This window comes from Arachis stenosperma, chromosome 3 (genome assembly GCF_014773155.1).
Source record: "Arachis stenosperma cultivar V10309 chromosome 3, arast.V10309.gnm1.PFL2, whole genome shotgun sequence".
In the NCBI taxonomy this organism is placed as follows: domain Eukaryota; kingdom Viridiplantae; phylum Streptophyta; class Magnoliopsida; order Fabales; family Fabaceae; genus Arachis; species Arachis stenosperma.
This window is the reverse complement of record NC_080379.1, coordinates 140,398,863-140,420,468: the sequence shown is the minus strand read 5'-3', so window position 1 is coordinate 140,420,468 and position 21,606 is coordinate 140,398,863. Positions and strand designations below refer to the sequence as shown.

General features: G+C 34.7%; 1 protein-coding gene across 1 annotated transcript; it reads left to right on the top strand.

Moving 5' to 3' along the window:
• Positions 1-2,338: 2,338 nt before the first annotated feature.
• Positions 2,339-5,195, top strand: LOC130970038 (basic helix-loop-helix protein 80-like). Its single transcript, XM_057895988.1, has 8 exons — positions 2,339-2,919; positions 3,058-3,237; positions 3,364-3,429; positions 3,592-3,660; positions 3,781-3,885; positions 4,079-4,312; positions 4,403-4,536; positions 4,660-5,195. The coding sequence occupies exons 1-7, from the start codon at positions 2,437-2,439 to the stop codon at positions 4,499-4,501; spliced, it is 1,236 nt and encodes a 411-aa protein (XP_057751971.1). The 5' UTR covers positions 2,339-2,436; the 3' UTR covers positions 4,502-4,536; positions 4,660-5,195.
• Positions 5,196-21,606: the final 16,411 nt, after the last annotated feature.

The window sequence follows — 21,606 nt, the reverse complement described above, 5'->3', positions numbered from 1 at the left end:
GGTAATACGAATCATAGAAGCACGTCAAATAAACAAAAAATAATTTAAGAATGGAAGAAAAAATAATATTATTCACACATATTGTATTATGATATATTATACAGTATTGTAGATCTATAGATTTACTGTCCTCAAATATTAGTTGCGTTTTACACTAAACAAAAAAAAAAAAAAATCCTCTCCAATAACGCAACCTAAGAGGGTTGCATGGACGAAACATGTCCATTCTTTAACTAGGACCATGCAAAATAAAACTTGCGTTTTATAGATGACGGGATTCAAGCATAGTAGCTAGAATCTCGATTTAACTTTTAAAATTTTTTGATATTACAATTTTAAATAAATTTATCAATTTTATAAAATTTGTACTAAATCTGACGATTTTATAATTTAAATTTTGTTAAAATTTTACGTTTTACGTTTTTTATTTACTTTTTCGATTTCATGTAAAATATCAATTTTTTCTACCTTGGATCCAAGTGTAACTTGCGTTTTGTAAGTGTACCACACTTTAACTTACAAATATTAATTATTTTTTTTTTATTCTCTTTTATATATTTATTATTGTCTTTCCATCATCCATCATTTGCGTTTTGTAATTGTTAGTGTAGAGAGGGTGAAGAATTAAGTTAAATTTGTTCTTTTATGAGTACAAATTTTTTATTTTTTAATTTAATTTAAATAAAATAGTTTGTAATTTTACATTAGTTATATAGTATATTGTTGAACGTCTAAATAATTTTCAATGTGTAAATTTTTTATTTTTTTATTAGTATATTATAATATTATTGTTAATAATAATAATAATAATAATAATAATAATAATAATAATAATAATATTATTATTATTATTATTATTATTATTATTATTATTATTATTATTATTATTATTATTATTATTGTAGCTTTTGATTACAGAGATTATCGACTTTCTAAAACTAAATTTCATTTCGATACTAAATTCATTATCTTTTGCCGTACCATTGTTTTCACTTATCAAATACGAACCTCCGTTAGTCAGCCAAGGATAAATGAAGAAACGGTAATGATAACTTTAATTAATAAACATAATATACCGATATTTGCATACTCAGACAACTCCAAAGCATGTATGATTGTGAGATTTAGAGTTCGCATAAAAGATGGAATACCATTGAGGTGCTAGTTGACAGATGCAATTGCTTCATTTTGCACCGCAGGATTGAATGCCTCGTCTTTGTCATCGTTTTCGCCATCGACTTCGTAGTTGGCTTCGAATTCTTCTTCATTATCATTGTTATCTTCATCCCAATCTATATCCTCGAGTTCATCCATATTCACTTTCTCGCCAATTACATCCAGTCCCAAATGTTGTTCAAACTCAACATACAATTTTATCATCGGCACTTGAAATGTGATTTGTTGATGAATACAGAACATCTGCTGTATGTATGCGTCGTCAGTGATGGATATTATTTGAAACTAAATTAACCCACTAAATACTTGTACATAATTTCTGTATAGAAAATTATTTATTCTCTTTGAAATGTGACTTTATATGTTCTCACAAAAACTATTTTACAACTCTACAAAACTAATTATGCATGGAATAACAAAAAAAAGACATTTACAAATAAATGTTACTACTCTATCGTTTGTGTTTGGTATAATCTCACCGTTATAATACACTCACAAATTTATAATACATTCCATAGTCTCAATCTCATATCACCCAAAATTTTTGACGCTGCTAATTGTGAGGGAAAAAAGACACAAGTACAATTGAATTATGTAATAACAATGATATTTATAGGCAAGATCCTCAAATTAAAATATTTTATTTAAATAAAATGTAACCTACACTTTATAAAAATGCAACTTGTATTTTACAGGTTTTATTTTTAAAAAATTTCAAACAAAACGCAACCTGTATTTTGTGTTGTTCAAAAACAAAAAAGAATAAAAATACAAATTACAGATTGCATTTTGTATTGATATTAAACTGTATAAATACTTTATAAATGTTCATTTTATTGTATAACACTAATATTTTTCCCATATCTTAAAAAATAAACTGAAATAAAAGTCACTTGAAAGAGGGGAAGAGAGAGACAGAAAATTCAAGAAATTCTGTTTTTATAGAAAACAATTGGCAATTGGCAATCATGTGAGAAAAAAAGAAAAAAGAAGAGAAGTGAATGAGTTGATTAGATTAGACCAGTCAAAAGTACTGTATGTATGTGCATGGGAATGGCTTACCTAAACTGCTTATAGAGATTGAAGCATTTTGGTGTCTCTCTTCATATATATATATATATATATACCTCTGCCCCCTCTTCCCAGTTTTGTTATCATCATCATCAATTCTCACTACTACACCTGCCTTCCTCTGAGTCTGACCACCACCACCACCATCCCCCTATCATTTTCTTTATATTACTCCTCTCTTCCCTTCAAATGGAAGCTTTTTCTACTTTTCCTTCTTCTTCTTACCATAATCACTACCCAATTCTTCTTGACTCGTCATCACTCTTCATCCCCAATAACACTACTACTACCCCTCCTCCAATAAAGCTTTATTCTTCTCTTCATCATGATCATCATATGATCAACACTACTGCTGATACTACTAGTCCCCATTATCCTCTTATTCCACCACCTAATCACCAACTCTTTCAACTTCATAATAGTAATCAGCAGGAAACATCTTCTTTGGATACTAGCTCTGTTGATCAAAGCTCCAAGGTTGTTGCTGCTACCACCATAAGTTACAACAGTAGTGCTGATCCTTCTCCTCCTTTTCTCTCACATAACCACAGCCCTGAGTCCTCTGTGGTTGAAAACGGTGACCAAGTCACTCAGAACACTCCTCCTCCTATTAACATGGCGGACAACAAGCGGAAAACTACCTCTAACTCCTCTTCCTTCAACAACAATAAGGTCAATAGTCTTGGCTCTCAAACTTTTCTATCTATCTAGCTAGCTAGCTCTTTAGTTGTTTTCATTTTTCAATAGTTCCATTATTTAGTTCCTAGACTTCATATATAATGTTAACAATTTCATCATATTATATTATAGGAGTTGTCAGCAGGTAGAGAAGGGAGAAGTAGCAAGAAACAAAGGAAGAGTAATAATGGTGGGAGTGGGGTGAAGAAGGGAGAGGAGAAGGAAAAAGAAGAGGCTCCAACAGCAACAGGGTATATCCACGTTAGAGCAAGAAGGGGCCAAGCAACTGATAGCCATAGCCTTGCTGAAAGGGTACTATACCATATTATTAGCAATTAATTAATTAATGATGCTCTTCTTTTATATGGGTCCCCACCTTATGGTTAGCTACTCTGATTAATTCTCTAAATAAAGTGACCAAAATGTTCATCATTGCAGGTGAGAAGGGAGAAGATAAGTGAGAGGATGAAGATGTTGCAACGACTTGTGCCAGGCTGTGATAAGGTGTGTGCCATGATCATCATTTTCCACTATCTAATTCTGTTGGTATTAATGAATTGTGATCTTTGGTTGAGAGCTGAGACACAGTAGTTACATGTTTCTATCAGTATCACCCTCTTTTCTGACATGTCACTAACCTCATCATATGATTTGGTTCATACTTAGGTAACCGGAAAGGCCCTTGTGTTGGACGAGATCATCAATTATGTTCAGTCCCTACAAAATCAAGTAGAGGTATGTAGTGGTACCGCTAATAATAATAAAATACACTCAAGTCAATCATATAATATAATTTTTTTTTTTAATTTGAAGCTAGCTAGCTAACTAACTATATAACAATATAAATATATGCAGTTCTTGTCAATGAAGCTTGCTTCAGTCAGCCCCTTCTTCTTTGACTTTGCAATGGACCTAGATAATGATAACAATAATGGCCACTTGGTTAGACCACTGGATCAGGTATATTCATTTTTTTGTTAAATATTATGTTGCATTATTAATTATATACTATTGGATAAGAGGTTGCAATGTGAACTCCACTCAAGTTTGATCAATTATTAGTGAATAATAGATGAGAACTTGTCTCCATGAACCAACAAGTTACATGGGCTAACAAATCTAATTATTTTATAAAACTTTATCTGTGTAACAGAACGTTCAGAATCAGAAGATAAGCAGCATAGGATCAACACCAGCACTGGCATCAGTACCACAATGCAGCACAAACCAGGTTACACCCTTTACTGATACAACCACCATGACCACTACCACCGGTACCACCACCTTTCCCGGTGCTAATAATAATAACAGTGACTATCTTTTGGATTATTCATCAACATCACCAGTTTTTCTACAAGGACAGAGGTCATCAAATGTCTTCTCTGAGGTATATATACAAACAAAAACTGACTAAAGAATAATAATTAATTTTATGTTTTTCTTGCTTTCTAAGTTGTGAGAAAAACATCATTTTCAGTATACCGGTGGTCAATTCTGGGAAGTAGAAGAAGACCAACGACAAAACCAGCTTCTTCATCCATATGGACTTGGCAGCAACTTAGGTTCCTTGAATTAATACAATATCAAATCCACATAGCTACAAAACATGTTGTAAGTTTTCCAAACCATGTGGCTATACATGTGACATATGTTTATTTCTTTATTTAACTGCTAGTTAGTTAATTAATAAGTTGTGTGTGCTGATCCTCTTTTATCTTTCAATCTTTTTTGAAGGTATCTTTTATTATTTGTTCTAGTAGGTAGAGGTAAATTATCATTGGTCAGCACAATGAGTGAACCAGAATCGTGATGCATGAACACTGGAAGACCAAAACTACGCATGGTATCACATTATATCAGAATAGGAATATGTGAAATTGAAGAAAGCTAAGGGGGAATTCGTGGCATCATATATATACTATATGGCTGGGTTCTTGGTTCTTGGTTCTTGGTTCCTAGTCCATCAGATTAAAGTGAAAAAACTTTATTAGTTTGGAAACATGATGAATAAAGTGAAGCAAAATTAATGGATGGATATGAAGAACCTGTAGTAGGACCCCAAAAGCCACCCAAATAAGACCGTATCTTTTCTCCTAGATCCCTTGTTAGATGGTTTTTGACATAATGTTGCTCTGCTGCACAAATTCCAAGAGACTCTGTATCAATGTTGTTACTGAAATCAGAGGGGGTGATATTTATGTAATGTATAAAATATTAAAAATGTTATGTATATTTATTGTGGTGGCAGTTATTCTGTTAGTACAGTTAATTTCACCGTTATTCAGAAAAAGGTTGATGGTAACCGGTCATGTTTTGACATGACAGGCCATGCATCTGTGTAAGTAGGGATAGTTATTATGTTCATGAATCTTCCCAGTGTGCCATGCCGACGCGTTAAGATTTGGTGAATGCTCCCAAGATAACTCTATTGCAACAAATCTTTTAAGTCAAACATATCAAATGATATAAAAATTTATAATGTTATTTTTATATAAATTTTTTTTTATCAAAGTATTATTTCTAAAATTTTTTATAAATTTTGAGAGCCTTACAATATTATTGATTAAAAGAAATTTTAAGTATTATTGTTCAAGAATATTAAAGTTTCAGTAACTTTTATTATTAATTTTAATTATAAATCAATAATTAATAAAAAAATTCAAAAACCAATAAATTTTTTTTATCAATATTTGTAATTATAAATTTAATTTTTTTAATTTAATAATTCAACAATATATTTTTAGGACCTTTAACATTTTTCGTTAATAAAACCACTCAAATATCAATATTTTTGAAATACTATAAACGTGAATAGAATGAATATACCGGATGCGTTGAATTTAAACCACCACCTAGAAAATGAAAATATCTTGGCAAAGTGTTATGTTTAGTAGCCAAATACTTGCTGAATATGCAGCTCAAAGAATGGTACAATGGCACAAGAAATCAAATCCAATGTGATCGAAATTTAGTTTTAGGGTTCAACAGCTTCACACAAATATCATTATTTTCACTTATTTAACGTACAATTTTTTTTTTTATGATAGATTGAAAAAACTTCCTTTTTCTTTGTACTTCTTCTATACAATATATATATGTGGCGTCTCTGGTGGCCATAGTTTTGGTGGCTATTAATGACTATAAGTTGACCGACGAATGAGAAATTGACAGTTGGAGATGAAATAGGTGTTGACGGTGTTCCACCAGCAGCGTTGTCGCTGGAACCAGCAGTACCGCTGGCTCTAGCGTCACTAGCTTCAGTGCGTATTTGGTGGTTGTACACCTCCATCTGCTCTCGTAACCGAACTAGCTGCTCCAGCTTCTCTGTCAGGTCTGAGCTTATGGCAACGGCTCCTCCCACGCGTGCAAGAAGGTCGTTGTACCTCTGCTCAGATTGGTCCGCTTGCTGATGAAGCTTCTGTATCAGCTTCTGCACCTCCTCCCTCAAGTCGACAACTTTCTGGAGATCAGTAGAGTTGGTGGCAGAGGCAAAGGCAGAGGAAGCCGCCAACGTGGAGGAGTGGAGGCCATTGGCAAAGAACGACCCCAACCCGAACTGGCGATTCTTATGGGATTCAGAGGCGGTCTCACGCCAAAACCTATCAGGATCTACCACTTGGGTCTCGGAGCTGGCTTTGTTGTTTCCATTAGGCGGCTGAGATTGCTGGGTCACGGTTTCCAACCTCTTCGTGTAATCCTCCTGTGTTACACACGTCATGATTAGGATAATAGTTAATTGCCTTTAAACAAAAAAAAAGAAACTTAGTATTAATTTAAACTCACATAATGGACTATAGACTGCTTGTCAGCAAAACTCTCCTTCTTGGCCTTCAAAGTATGGGTATACTTGAAGATCTCTGCCAGTGTCGCCTCATAGTCCGATGACTTAAACTACAAATTAACATATCAACCAATAAAATAAATGAAAAAATTAACTAACAAATTCAAGTAACTACTAAAAAATTAAACAATGACAAAATTCTTACCAGTATGCTCTTCGTCTTCATGAACGTTGCCGACCCACCCGTATACTTCGACGACCTAGGCGAAGTCCTGTTAGCAACGTTCGTCAAATGACGACGCTTGAACCTTTCATCGTTGTTAAAATAGGCCTCCAGTTTCTTCTTGATGGTTGGACGGATCCACGATGTTAGGTGGTCGCTCCCCTTACAAACGTCACTCATCATCTGCCGAAGTTGTTTAGCTGCCTGGTGGTCGTAGATCTTCCTGATCATGAGATTATGCTCTGCATCCCACGTGAATTTCAACTGCACAAAGTGCTTCTTACCGTTCACTTCTGAAACCATTGATCTCTGGTCTCAGCCGAGATCTGCGTGTAGGTCGGCGACGGGTGGTCGTACATCGACTTAATGACCTCGAAGATCTCCTTATTCTTTGATGCAAAACTTTTAGAGAAAAAACCTAACATTAGCAAGCACATAGAAATGCATAAACTTAAGATTACAAACTTCACCTTAAAAAATTACATGTACTCACACCTATATTAAATCCTCAGCCAGATGACAGACGGTGGAGGAGAGACATCCTATTGGGGGCACTAGAGGAAACACCTACACGGGCTCTGTCACTGGATCTGTAGGGGGCATATATAGCAGAAAGAGGCACGTAGTTCGAGTTTGGGACCATGATGAACTGTTGTTCCGCTGGACTCGCTTGTGACATTATAGGGATCGATGGAGTAGTTAGGGTAGACGGCGTGGATTGAACAGTCGCAGGGATTTGGTGGAAACTCTTCCTCTACCACGACCGCGAGACTCACTTGGTCTATCTCTTCTACCCGTCGTCATGTCTACAAAAAGAATTTATTATTTATACTTATCAACACATATTAACTACACGAATCATTTCAACAAAACTCTCCGAAAAAATTAGACATAACTTTTCCTAAAATTGGATACATAACTACCTTTACGGTTCTCACAAATCCAACCAATCTCAACCCACAATATTAATTAAAATACAATTAAATTCACCAAATTTCCAACAGAGCATATTAACTTGTTTTCATATTAGAATTCATAATATATATAATGTTGTACATATAATATTACAATGTCAAACACAATAATGTATTCAATTCAATTAAAGTTAATAATTAGTGACATGATGCCACCAAATATGTACCCATTAAGTAGTATTCACCATATTCCTAATGAACTAAGGTAGCATTTGGTAGCAAGACAGAGACTGAGAGACAGAGATTGAAAGATAGAAACTAAAATAAGTCTCAGTATTGTGTTTGGCATATAAGTGTACAAAACTGAATTATGCCTCAGTATCTTGTTTGGTTTGAATTAAAACTGGAGACTGAAATGTTTAAATTTACAAATTTACCCTTAACATTACAATGCAACACTAACCCCAAACCCAAATTCAATTTTTCAGAAATGTAATTTGGTGCCCTAACCCACTCCAGCTATAACCCACTCCAGACCCCTTCTCGTCTCCTCTCTCCAAATCCTCCGGTCTTCCCCATTGCCAGCAGAAACAGCAAGGACTACCAAGCAACGACGGCACATCTGTCTCCAGTGGTTCATAATCGCGTCTTCAAGCATCTGACGGTCATGTAGTTGTTGCGGTTTGCGTGCTTCTGGGTCTGTGCTGCCACCATCGCCACCGTCTCGGAGTTGTGTCTCTTGTCTCGGGTCTTTGTCTCTCAACAGACCTGGTAAGTTCATGAAGTTCAATGGTTATATTTGGTTTGGAATTTGTTTAAAACTTAATCTTATTTGGTATAGCCATAAAAAATCATCTTATTTCAATTGTTTTTCTTCACATGATTATATGATTTCCAATGTGCTTGTGCTTAAAGGCTCATTTTTTTTTATTACTTTCTGTTGTGGCAAACTGAATCAAGAGGCTTCTTCCTTACAATGATAAAGGATTCAAGCAATCAGATTTATTAAATCGAATTATTGTGATTGTTGATGCATTACGATGCAACTTCAATTTTAGAAGAGATGGTGATTTTGAGTCAGAAAGATTAAGATTTGATTAGTATTAGAAGCTTGGTTTTTCTTTTTGTTAAATTTTTTAATGAGAATTCACATTATGTGTTCATGGTGGTGAAGTTTAGATGTTTGGCATCATATTTTAAGAATGCAGATTTGTTGCATTTGGACACGATTTGATTCCTAATCTAGATCAACAGATGCTTGAGCTGTCATATCGTTTTGTAGTTTACTTCATTGAATATTTTTTTCCTATCCCTTGTGTCAAAGGCTAAATATTGACAAGTTAATGGTAGGAATTAGAATAAACATGGAGAAGATTGAGTCTTTATTCTAAATATGCATTATACTACATATTTTTCTTAAATTTAAGCTGTTTCTTTATTAAAAAATTATGGGCTAGAATCAAAAGTAGGAACAAGATTTAATAAATTTGTCAAGAAGAGATAAAATAGCTAAAGTAAGTACAAATAGAAATGAAAGGAAGCAAACACACACACGATGAAAATCTTAATCTTCTGTAGTAGCTTTTTAGGTTTTGTGGTAATTTACACACATCTCTTTTTTTTCTTTTTTTTTTCTTTTTTAACTTAAATAAACAAAGGCAAAATATTCTTGTATATTTTTATTTGATCTTTTACAATGATTTCACAGAGCAATGGGTACAAATTTGTAATCTAACAAGATCCAAAGTTAAAGGAGAATCTGGTAACTCAAGCTTTTCAGATTAATGTGCCAATTGTGAAAATGCAAGTTAAAAAGCACTGCCTTTTATTAACTTTGGTGACATTGAATTCAGTGCTTCCTAATTTTTGGTCTTCATATCACATATTATAAGGAGATCAATGACTTGAAATACTTATATGATTTTCTAATGCAGGAAGCTGTGAATGTATCACTTGGAAATCTATTAACTTATCTATTTGTGAAAGAAGTAGTTGTTATTTGATTTGAAATCTGATTTGGCCTTTAGGTTCAGCAGGCTGATTAAACATGACATCTATAAGTAGAAGATCTACAAGTGGTTCCTACGGAAGTGGCAATATAATGGGCGAATGTTTTTGTGAGTGTGGTTTAAGAGCTTCGTTATAAGTTTCAAACAGCATTGCCAACCCGGGTAAAAAATATTATGCTTGTCTTGTAAGACGATGTGGATGGTTTAGATGGGCAGGTCCAAGTATTCAACATTCTAAAGTTGCAGATGATCTCTCTTGTCATTTCAATTCCAATTTGAAGTTGATCGAACGAGTTGAAAAATTGGATAATAATGTTGTATTTATGAAATTGTTAGCGTTCTTTCAACTTTTTGTTTCTGTAGTCTGTATTGTCCTAATTATAGTATTGTTGTTTAAGTTGTAATTTGATATTTGAATTGAAACAGGCAAAGAACAAATTGTATAAATTAGTTTACTTTAATAAAATTCTGGAAACTATCCAATGGCCGTCTAAAGTGAATTTGATAGTACTAATACCCTAGCTATGACCCTTGAATGTATGAATGCATCCTTTTATTGTTAAAGATCCCCTTGTATGTATGTATATATGAATGCATCCCTTCATAGCATAAAGTATTGTAAGATCATGGCTTTGCTGCCACAAACAATAACATAAGTTGCAACACAGTGCACATGGCCCTTCTTAAACTGACTAATGATCCAGTAGTAGCCATAATCCAATATTCACATTTTGATCATCCCCTCCTGTTGCGAAAAGGCAGTATGCCTTCTTTCCTATTGAAATAGACCAAATATTTTGATCATCACCATCAAATATCTCTACTCATTCGCTCCCCCTTCTCCACTAAAAAATTCCCAAAACAAGATACAAAGCTCAAATCTTTACACCTACTTTGCATTCCCTAATAAGCATTTTCTCAGGCCCAAAAACAGAATGATATTCCTTTTTATATTATATTGAAATAGACCTAACATTTTTTCAGCAAGAAAACCAAAAATTAAAATAACAGTCAACTTATATTGAAATGTTTTGTGTTCAATAACACAATTAAAACAAAAATATTGTACTAAGCATCAACACACCTACTCAATACATACCAAAAGAAAAGCAATACCAAAATATCCAGCCAGATGTATACCAAATATAAGTTGTACTTTAAACCATCTAAAGTATAACCATGTAATTCATACTTAAACCCTATAGATCCAACATAATACCCTAAGCTAAATCCACATAACAAGTTACGATCTCATGATAACTTCAGATAATGGAACGCACAAGAAAAATCTTCTGTGAATCTGACAAGCCCCAGAAGTGAGCACACACATTCAGACTCTCAGTAAACTTCAACACTACCTTCACCACCTTGTCATCACCAAACTCAAGTTGTGTAAGCTTCTCGCCGACCTTAAACTTTTCATTAACACCAAGAATGGCATCAGCAAGTAGTTGGGCATTCTTTCTTTGGTCAGCAGAAGATTGCTGGATATAGTCAGCCATTCTCTCTAAAACATTAGCTTACTTTCTCTTCTTCCCATACCGTCTTGTGCTTCCTCCACTCGCACCAGCTTCTGAATGTGAGACTTGTCCTTGCACTGCTTGTCCTCTGTCGATGTCTGGATTTGGAGACATCTCAGAGTCATCAAATCTAATTACTTGGTCTTCAGTCTCTTCATTAACCTATTCCTCCGCATCAAAGGCACTAACTACACCTACTCATGTGGCTCTATCCTTACCGAATATACCCTCGAGCCAGCGAAACAGAGAAAAGGGCTTGTCAGGACTATAGAACTTGGTTTGATATGCCTGCAAAAATAAAAAGAGGATTGTAGTCAATATATACAAAAAAAAAGATACAAGTCATTCAAGTAGGAATAACATCACAAAGACCTTCAACCATGTATCAAGGACATCTTTGCTGTCAACCTCGACACATTGTTTGTCATGATTCCAACCAAATCTACTACATGCAAGCATGTCTGCATCGTACTGATACTTCTCCTTCAACTGCTTATGCTTATTCTTGCAGTGTTTCGTGGTTAGGGTATGTAACACCCTAATTAGCCTAAACTTTACCTCGTGTCGTAAAGCAAAGGTTAATCAAAGGTTACGACAGTTCTAAGCTCATACATATAATATATAGAAGGAATTAATATAATCTAGAAGCCCGATGAAGGATATAGCTCAAAAACAGTATTTAAAAAGTGCAAAACGTACTAACGAAGCTATTAACTTAAAGCACAAGATATAGATATAACATAGAAAAAGATAGGAGTATAGTATCATAAGAATCTAGCCACACGGCTCATGGAGTTTTAGCCGGCTAGCTATAATACAGACATACAGAAACCAGACAGTTTAAAATAGCTTATACAAGTTTTTCTCTCTCAATACAAGCCTCTAGGCAAAAGTAAAATACAAAAGTGAGAGATAAATACAAAATAAATCAAAAGACTTCAAAAAGTATCATGATCCTCCGCTTCTGTCACCATCCAAGCAACTCACCGAGGTGGGTTACGACCTGCATCTGAAAAACAACAACAGAATATGGTATGGTTCTCAGTATGGTAACAGTGCCCAGTGATGTAAGATATAAGACCCGGGACGCCTAAGGCAATCCAATACTTCATATCCATCACAAGAGTCATCTTAAAGCAAATCTTAAACATTTAAGCATAAACTTCAACATTAAGGAATAACTTAAACCATAACATAGTAAAGGGGTAATCTAACTTAAAAGATTCTCTAATATAATTGTCTTTGTTGTTCCACAGCCTTCACCAGCCTATCCTCCATGCGATCCCATCGCCACCGCCTTCCGAACCTCCTCAATCCCAGTAGAAAATACAGATAATTTCAATGCAAGTAAAACACAGGTAGAAGCATATAAGGCAAGTAATTCAAGTAAGCAATTAGGCATACAATTACAAGTTGGCAAAGAAAACAAACAGGTAGAAGATGCACATGATGAATGTCTGTCCTACTGGCTATGATATCACATTATCGGTTCAACTGTCAACCCAACACATCTCCTTGGAGATGTCACCCTTCGGAATTATCATTGGGAACCCTCGAGATATGGTGCTCGGATTACTGTCCAGGATTTTGTGCCTGCACACTCTATTGATCCGAAGATATGCGAGCGAGATACTCTTGCCACAGGCCTCACATCTCAACGTAAGCAAGATTAACCATAATCCTTACGCCGCTGCCGCTACCTCGACAGGCGGGATTAACCACCATCCCTGCGGAGCGCATAGCGTCTCAACAATCTCAGTATAAATGATACATCAGTGGTTTTCATAAAACATTTTCAGTATATCATGGATCCATTATCTCATTCCAAGTCCTCGACTCATCTCAACCACTATCAATTCAACGTTTCCATTCTGAACTCATTAGTTCGTCACTTTCTCAAGTCATACATCTTTCGCCCTTCCCAATCCACCAAACCCACCCTCAATACACCAGAACCCTAAACCTCCATTCTCTAATTTTTCAAAGAAACACCAAATAAATTCTCCTAAGACCTTTCCCATGTTTCAATGCCCGAAAATAAGCCCAAGAATCTTAAAATGGTATCACAGAAGCTTATAAGCTTGTTAGGAAGGTGAAATAGTTGAAAACAAAGTTTAAGTTTGAAAAACAGGGCATGTGCGTACGCACAGGGGTGTGCGTGCGCACGCCCGAGGAAATTTTCAAAACGTGTGCGTATGCATTGAGGTGTGGGTACACACAAGCACAAAATTTTGCAATTCTATTCGCTCGCATAAGGTGTGCTCGCGCCCTCAACAGACTGCCCTTCCCAACGTGTGTGTGCGCACAGGTTGTAAAATTTCATTGGTTATGTACGTGCACAAGCTGTGCTAGCGCTCTAAATAGAAGGCATTTCCCTGTGTGTGCATACGCACAGGGCTGTTCGTGCGCATAGGTTTAAAATTTCACAGGGGTGTGCGTGCGAACATACCAGAAATCATAAAATTCTGCAACTTTGCAAAATTTCAGATTTTGTCACCAAATTTTAAATGATCATAACTCCCTCTACAAAAATCTAAATTTTACAAACTTTATATCAATTTGAAGACTTTTCAATGAACTTTAATTCTAAACAAGTTTCAACAAATTTTGAAAACAGAGGGAGACGTTATGACCCGTCAAATTTCACTAAAAACCAGTTTTTACTAAACTCCACAAATTTCTCAATTCTTTTCAATACACAACCAAATCCAAAATCAAACCATTCCAAACTCCCATTTACATTATAACTTACCCTTTTTGTCACTTTCCACCATTTGTACCAATCTTTCCATCACATTTCACCGTTCTCAAAGATCAAACATCAAATATATGACACTAAAATCATTCCTTCACCAATATATTCACCAATCATCATTTTATCACTATTAATTCTCATCATCAACCTCATTCATGCTTTATATCAATAGTCAACAATATACATTCATTCAAAGTCATCAAACATCATACCCCAACATCATTATTTATCAACATAACAATATCAATTCATCATACATCATCAACCAACCATTTTAATTCAAACCTATCCTATGGGTCACTAGCCTAAGTGTCCATGAATATTATATACTACATAGAAAAAACCAAAACCATACCTTGGCTGATTTTCAATATGCACCAAACCCCCAAATGAGCACAAGTTGAGCTTTCAACCACAATCCAAGCTACCAATCACTCCATCAAGCATCAACTCAAATCCAAAGGCTTCCAAACTCACAATAATCAAGCTATATACACGTAAATCATCACTAATCAACCTAGGACTCATCATAAATAAAAATTCACAAGAGTGCAAGACCTCTTACCTTGTCCAACAGTTTTGAAAGCCAAAATCCACTAGCAATCAAGTGTTAGAGTGTACCTAAATACCCAAAACACAAGATTTCACTCAAAACCAAAACTCAAAAATTCAAATTTCATAAGGGCACAAAACTGGACAGAAAAATTCAAAAATCTTACCACAAAGCTTGGATAGAAGTGATGGGTTCGGCGAGAGTTTCGCGTAGCCGTTGACGGCACGCGAATCGGAGCACCGTAGCTCGAGATATCGTGGATTAAAGTTGTAAGTGAATAGTATTTTCTCTTATCCCTTCTCCCTCTTTGCTTTCAGTTGTATGTGTTGTGTTTAAGTGAGGGTTGTGCTGAAATGGTTTCACTTAAGTGCTTATATATGTTAGGCTTGGGCCCAACTTGGGCTCGGTCCAACCCGTTAGCGTTTTTAGCCTGTTTGGCCCAACTTTGGATGAAACCTTTAAAATTAATGCCCGGTTTTCCATTTCTAATACTTTTCTAAGGTTTTCGGCTGTTTTCACTTTTTCTCGCACAGCACCAGGCAGACTTGAACCGGTTCAATCGGTTCACGGTTTTTCACGGTTTTCGCAGAAAATACATTTTCTGACTCAGAAAAACCTACTGAGTCTAAAAATTACATTTAAATCCCCTAATTCTTATTCTAAATTCTCGTAATATAATTTGAGCAATATTAATTACTTAATTAGATAATTAATTTGTCGCGGTTCTTACAGGGTACACCTAGGGAAGGCCTCTAGCATCTTCAGAGCTAGTTTCTCAAAAGTTCTGGGTTTGAATTGACCATAATCAGCCCACTTACCCTCTACAACAAACTCTTCCATGAAGCCAACAAAAGCATTAGTCTCTTCATTACTCCATATGCGTTTGTTCTCTATTAGCACCTAACAAATTTAACATAAATAACCATAAGCAAATACAACAAGTGTAAACCCTAAACCACAAACAAATAAAATTGTGAAAAATAACCATAAACAGTATTAACAGGCACAAACATTTTTAATAACCACAAACAAATAGTTGCTATTACAAATAAAAAGTTGCTATTACAATGTTTCCCCTCACAACAAGTCTTACAAACTAAAATGCAGCTATTACAACATAAATTAATCGATGACAACATTCATTACTCTGCTACAACACAAATTAAGCTATTACTACTCCATATGACTAGTTCGCCACTCTTCATACATCTCAGTTGCTATGTTGTCACGCTAGTGTGTCCACTCATTCGTGTTTCAACCACATCAATTATTTTATCTTGTGCTTCATCTCCATCAGGCAAAAATTCCTCCAATATGCTACCTTGATCCTCCGGATCCATATCCATACTCTTTCGAATAAAGTTTTGCAACAAACAACAAGCAATAATTATTTGACTTTGTGTCTTTAGAGGGTAAAAGCTAGGGCTTCTTAAGATTGATCATCTCTTCTTGAGCAAACCAAAGCATCGCTCAATAATATTCCTGGTAGAAGAATGAACCCTATTAAAATATTCTTGGTAATTGCGAGATGTACGTGCTCCTTGGGCCCACTCTCTAACATGATATCGAGTGCCTCTATATGGTGCTAGAAACCCAGGACCATTTGTGTAACCAACATCAATTAAATAGTAATTACCTATAGACAAGTAATACAAATAACGTAAGCTTAACTATCATGAACTCAAGCTATATTTATAGGCTTAAATCCAAAGATGACATAATTATCGTGGGGTATCTTAAGACTATTACGACGAGTGATTGCATCTCGAAGTATTCATGAATCAGATGCCGATCCCTCTCATCCACTGGGTACATAAACAAATCCCATCTCCTAGTTACACACTCCTAAGACATTACTACATATTTTACCCTTTTTTGTTCGATATCTTGACTTTTCAGACTCGGAGACTGTCACCTCTATATAAGTGCCATCTAATGCTCCCAAGCAGCCCTATAATCCATAGAAAGTTATGATACTCAGATATAGAATCCTTCAGGCTGAAAAACAAATCATACACATACTCGAGTAAGCTATACCTTAAACATTCTCCATGTGGGGTCAACACAATCCTCTTCAACAAGTGTGGCCTTGGCAAACAAAATGCTTTGAATACGTATAACAACTTTTAAAATCTTATTAAAATACTTACTAACTATTTCTCCGGACCTACAAAATCTAACCTACTGACTACGATTTTTTTTTATGATGCACTAGGATAATCAAGAAAGTTGCAACTTGCTCCGGCAAGCTTACATGACCATCCTTTTTAAGTCCTCCTTGAACTTAAAGCAACTCACACAAATTAGCAAAGGCATCTGTGTTCATTCTCAACTCCTAAATACAATTCCTATCACCCTCGCCAACAATACGCTTTAAAGTCTCACGTCTAATTCTATTATTCATTCTTCCGTCTAATGACAATTGCCCACTACTTTTATCCCTAAAGTAAAAAAATAATGTAATAACAAAGAATAATATCAAATCTTCATGCTTGGATCTCATCTCTTCATAAAAAGACATGCATCGCTTAATAATTTCTGACCGCTCCATTTCTTCCTAGCAATGTCATTACATTAAAAAACGCATAAACATTCAACTTAATCTAACACTTCTCATGAAAACTATTCTTTATCTTCTTAGAACCAAAAAGAAGAATAAAAAACTTGAAATGCATAGAAAGATAAAGATCACGAATGATATAACTGTGTATATTTTTCATGTAGCATAACTAGAAAAAATGATTTAATAACATGAACACATAAGCTAAAGTAATATAATGACTTAGTTAACTTGGATAAATTTGACAAAAGTTTGTTTCTCATTCTCACAGACACACATATATAGCAAGGTATTGTAACCATGCTATATCAATATTATTTAATCCAGAGAGAGAGACCAATATGGTTTATAACAAGACAAGAAGATAAAATTTATGCCGTTAAATCTTAATAAAGATTGGAACAGACCATCATATAAATTTTCAAAGGGGTCATGCATGTATCTAGCTATGTAACTTCTTATATAATGACTTTCAATCATGATCATCCGTGTGTATATAGAATTATGCAGACTAAAAATATCTTACTCTTATTAATTAAAAACTACGATTAATTTCCATGTAACAGATGGCATTAATAATTCCCAAAAACAGATCACAAATCCCTAAATATAGGACAAAGTCACAAAGATAAAGTATTTCTTCAACTTCAGTGCTACTACTTTACACCATTAAGAAAATAACGACAAATCAAGCAAAATAGCAACTTGTCTCTTTTCAAACTTTAATTTCTCTAAATCAAAGTAACCAAACAAAACAAAAGTTTAAGAGGTTCTGAGTACAAATACACTGTTCAAAGACACATAAATTTGATTTGAGCATTACACAATAGTAATTGAATATCAAGAGAAGAGAAAAATTCCTATTGCTAGGTCACGACCATATCCACAGATTAAGGCACAACAAAAAAATTAACAGAATCAGTAAATTAAACAACATTTGACTACAACTAAGCTAGGTCACAGCAGCTAGGACGACGAGTTGGTGGTTGACGTCAACAGCAATAAGGGAGTGGCAGCAGCTTGTTTCTTCGAGTGTTGTTTTGTGAGGGAGAAAATGAGGAGATGAGAACATAGGGACTACGAAGATAAACTTGAAAATGACGACTCACTTACTTAGCGGTGTCTACGCCAGCAGCGAGAAGGTGGTTGTTCTTCGACTGGTGATACAGAGGCTGCAATGATGTCCTTGAAGAATAATGAGAAGATGAAGGAGTCACGAGGGTTAACAATGAAGCCCTGTTTTATATTAGAGTAATGTTGGAATTATTGAATTAGAATGGGGTAATTTAGGTATAAATTATAATTAAAATTTCTGTTTCTATTTTTAAAATTTTTAGTCTCCAGTGTTTCTGTTTTTAAGAGGTATTGAAATTTTAAAAATAGAAATAGAAATTTAAGTACCAATTTCTGCAAATAAACACTACCTAAATGATTATGACGATATGCGTACTAGTAAACCTAAAGCTGCTAATAATAGTACTATTTATGTCAACAGGATTAAAGAAAAATAAATATGGAAGTCACTGCAAATAGCTTAGCCACTTTGGACAATTCATTGTATATAACTTATTAGAATAATATTTAACTATCTCTGATCAACCTCAAAGTAACTCGGCCTGACTTCAAACAAAATTTATTATTTATTATCATTTGACATTTTAGACCTTAAATTAGCATGTAATAAACTAAATCCTAAATCCTCAATTCACTTAGTGCTAAACCCTAAATTAGCATATAATAATCAAATTATAATTATACCAAATTAATATGTAACTACATCATATATAAACATATAACTAAATCATAAAATAACTTAAACTAGGAGAAATAGGGACTATGGAACTTGAGGGGTGATAGAGAGAAGAAGAACAGAGACAAAGTGGGAGTCGCGTCGGTGCTAGAAGGCGACGGTGTCGATACTGGACGACAATGACGGTGGTGCAGTGCGGTACAGCGATGCTGGCAAAGGAACAGAGATAGAGAGAGATAGAGTTGAGATTGGTACCAGGGGAGAGGACGAACGGGCTGGTTTTCGTGAGAGAAAAAGGCGGCGACGATAGACCGAGGTGGGCAGCGGCGGGCTGGAGCGGCGGAGAGAGGAAAGGGCTAGAGAGAGAAAGGGAGAAGAGATGTTAGAGAGAGAAAGGATTTTTCGAAATGAAGGGAGAGGGTTCACGCTTTCAATTTTAGTCCTCGTTACCATCGGATTTACTGTCGACTAAATCCGACGGTAACTCATAGTGGGTCATCAAAACGCATCGTTTTACTAAAACGGCTTACCGTCAGATTCAGCCCACGCTAAAGTTCGCGCCTTTTCCCTCGTTTTGCCGCCAAGTATTACCGGTGAATTTACTATTAGAGTAAAAAATCTGCCGGTAACGATTTGCCTAAATGAATTCTATACCAAAATTGTCCATAAATCCATCGGTAAAGCTGATATTAAATCCGATGGTACTCAACGCATTTTTTGTAGTGAATTATATACTCCCGACAACCAAATTTTTTAAAAAAATGAAGATCAGTCCAACAAAATTACATGAAAATTATGTTTGATTTGTTTGTGTTGAAGGTTGTTCTTATGAAATTATTATTAAATTGGTCCTAATTTTTTTAAAAAATTAACCGCTAAGAGTATACTTGATGCAAATAAAAAACTTCTAAAATAAAATTGAAACAAAATAAAATTTAGAGATATTTTTAAAATTTTTGCCAAACTTTAAAAACAAAAAGTATACTTTAAAGTGATGAAAAATATGAGAGAAGGATGATTTACATAAATAATATTTATTTTTTAAAAATTAAACATAATATTTTTCTATTATTTGTAACAACTTTTTGCCTATTTATATGTATAAATGTTTTTCTGTAAAAAGAATTTAAAAGGAATTTAGAGTGGACTTGGATTAAGTATTCATTTATATTAATAAAAAGATTTAGTTAATATATATTCTAAAACACATAATAAAATTATTACTAGTAAAAAATTTTAAATATATTTAATTTATGATTTTAACATATATTTTTAAAATACAAATTAGAGAAATTCATAAAAGAATTGCTTTAAAAGTATTTATCCATTTTGGTTCTCAAAGAATTTCGGACCAGACACTTTAATCCTCAACTAAAATTAATTACTCGATTGGTTCCTAACAATTGATTCCGTCAGTCACTTATCCTTGGCTCTGTCAACTCTAACGGAAGACAAAACGGTCCCTGACAACTCTAACAGTGGACAAAATAATCCCTGACAACTCTAACAGTGGACAAAATGATCCCTGACCCGTTTGTTCGGAAACGACACTATTCTTCCTCAATTTTTATCATATGTCGTATAACCGTAACATTCATACGTACTCTCCTTCTTCACCTTCACAGTCTTCTTTTCCATCTTTTTCTTTCTTCTCTTTAACTCCAAGATCAAGCCATGGTGTAACTGTCACGCGTGTCGCACCTACCTTAACATGTCATGGATCACATACTTTCTAAATCTCTGTGACTGGTACACACACCTCCTCCGCACTTCACCCACAAGAAGCATCCACTTCCACATCCTCGATAACAGCATCAACTCTAACCCCAACAACGTCCACCACATCCTCAAGACCAAGTTCCACAACTAGCCCAAGGGCATGCCTTTCTCCACTCTTCAACAAGCAATATGGCTTGTTGGACGTTAGAACATCATGAGAAGATTATCCTTCGACATTATATGCAAATTCTCATTTGAAATGGACTCCAAGTGCTTCATTCTTTTTTTTCTGAAGTCTAAGTTGGTAGACAGCTTCGACTTCGCATCCAAGCTATCAGTACAACGAGTAATGTCGCAGTTGCTACTCATATGAAAACTGAAGCGATTACTGAACATTGGTTCGGAAAAGAAGCTGAAGGAAGCATTGGAGTGGTGGACAATGTGGTCATGGAGATGATAGCACAGAGGAGGAGGGAGATGGCGACGACGACGACGGATCTTAACAAATCAGACTTGCTATCTAGATTCATGGGATCCATCGAAGATGATAAGTACTTGAGAGACATAGTCATTAGTTTTCTGAGCATGAATTGGTTGAGAACAAGTTGATAATTTTTCTTCTTGTGAACATTGAAGTTATAGAGTGTGCATTGTGTAACTTGAAGTTACAGTATTATACTGTTAGTGTTATGTGAGATATGATAAAAATTGAAAGAAAAGAGTATCATTTTCTAACAGAGGAGGTTAGGGACCATTTTGTCCCCTGTTAAAATTGTTAGGAACTATTTTATCTTCTGTTAGAGTTGATAATATAAAAAATCTACGTGACTGATAAAATTAATTATTAAAAATCAATCGAATAATTAATTTTAATTAAAAATTAAAGTATCTAATTCA

Excerpts from the sequence above, each read along its gene's own strand:
- LOC130970038 (XM_057895988.1), top strand. The coding sequence starts at position 2,437 with ATGGAAGCTTTTTCTACTTTTCCTTCTTCTTCTTACCATAATCACTAC. Across the intron at positions 2,920-3,057 it reads CTTCCTTCAACAACAATAAG|GAGTTGTCAGCAGGTAGAGA; the intron begins GTCAATAGTCTT and ends ATTATATTATAG. Across the intron at positions 3,886-4,078 it reads TGGTTAGACCACTGGATCAG|AACGTTCAGAATCAGAAGAT; the intron begins GTATATTCATTT and ends TCTGTGTAACAG.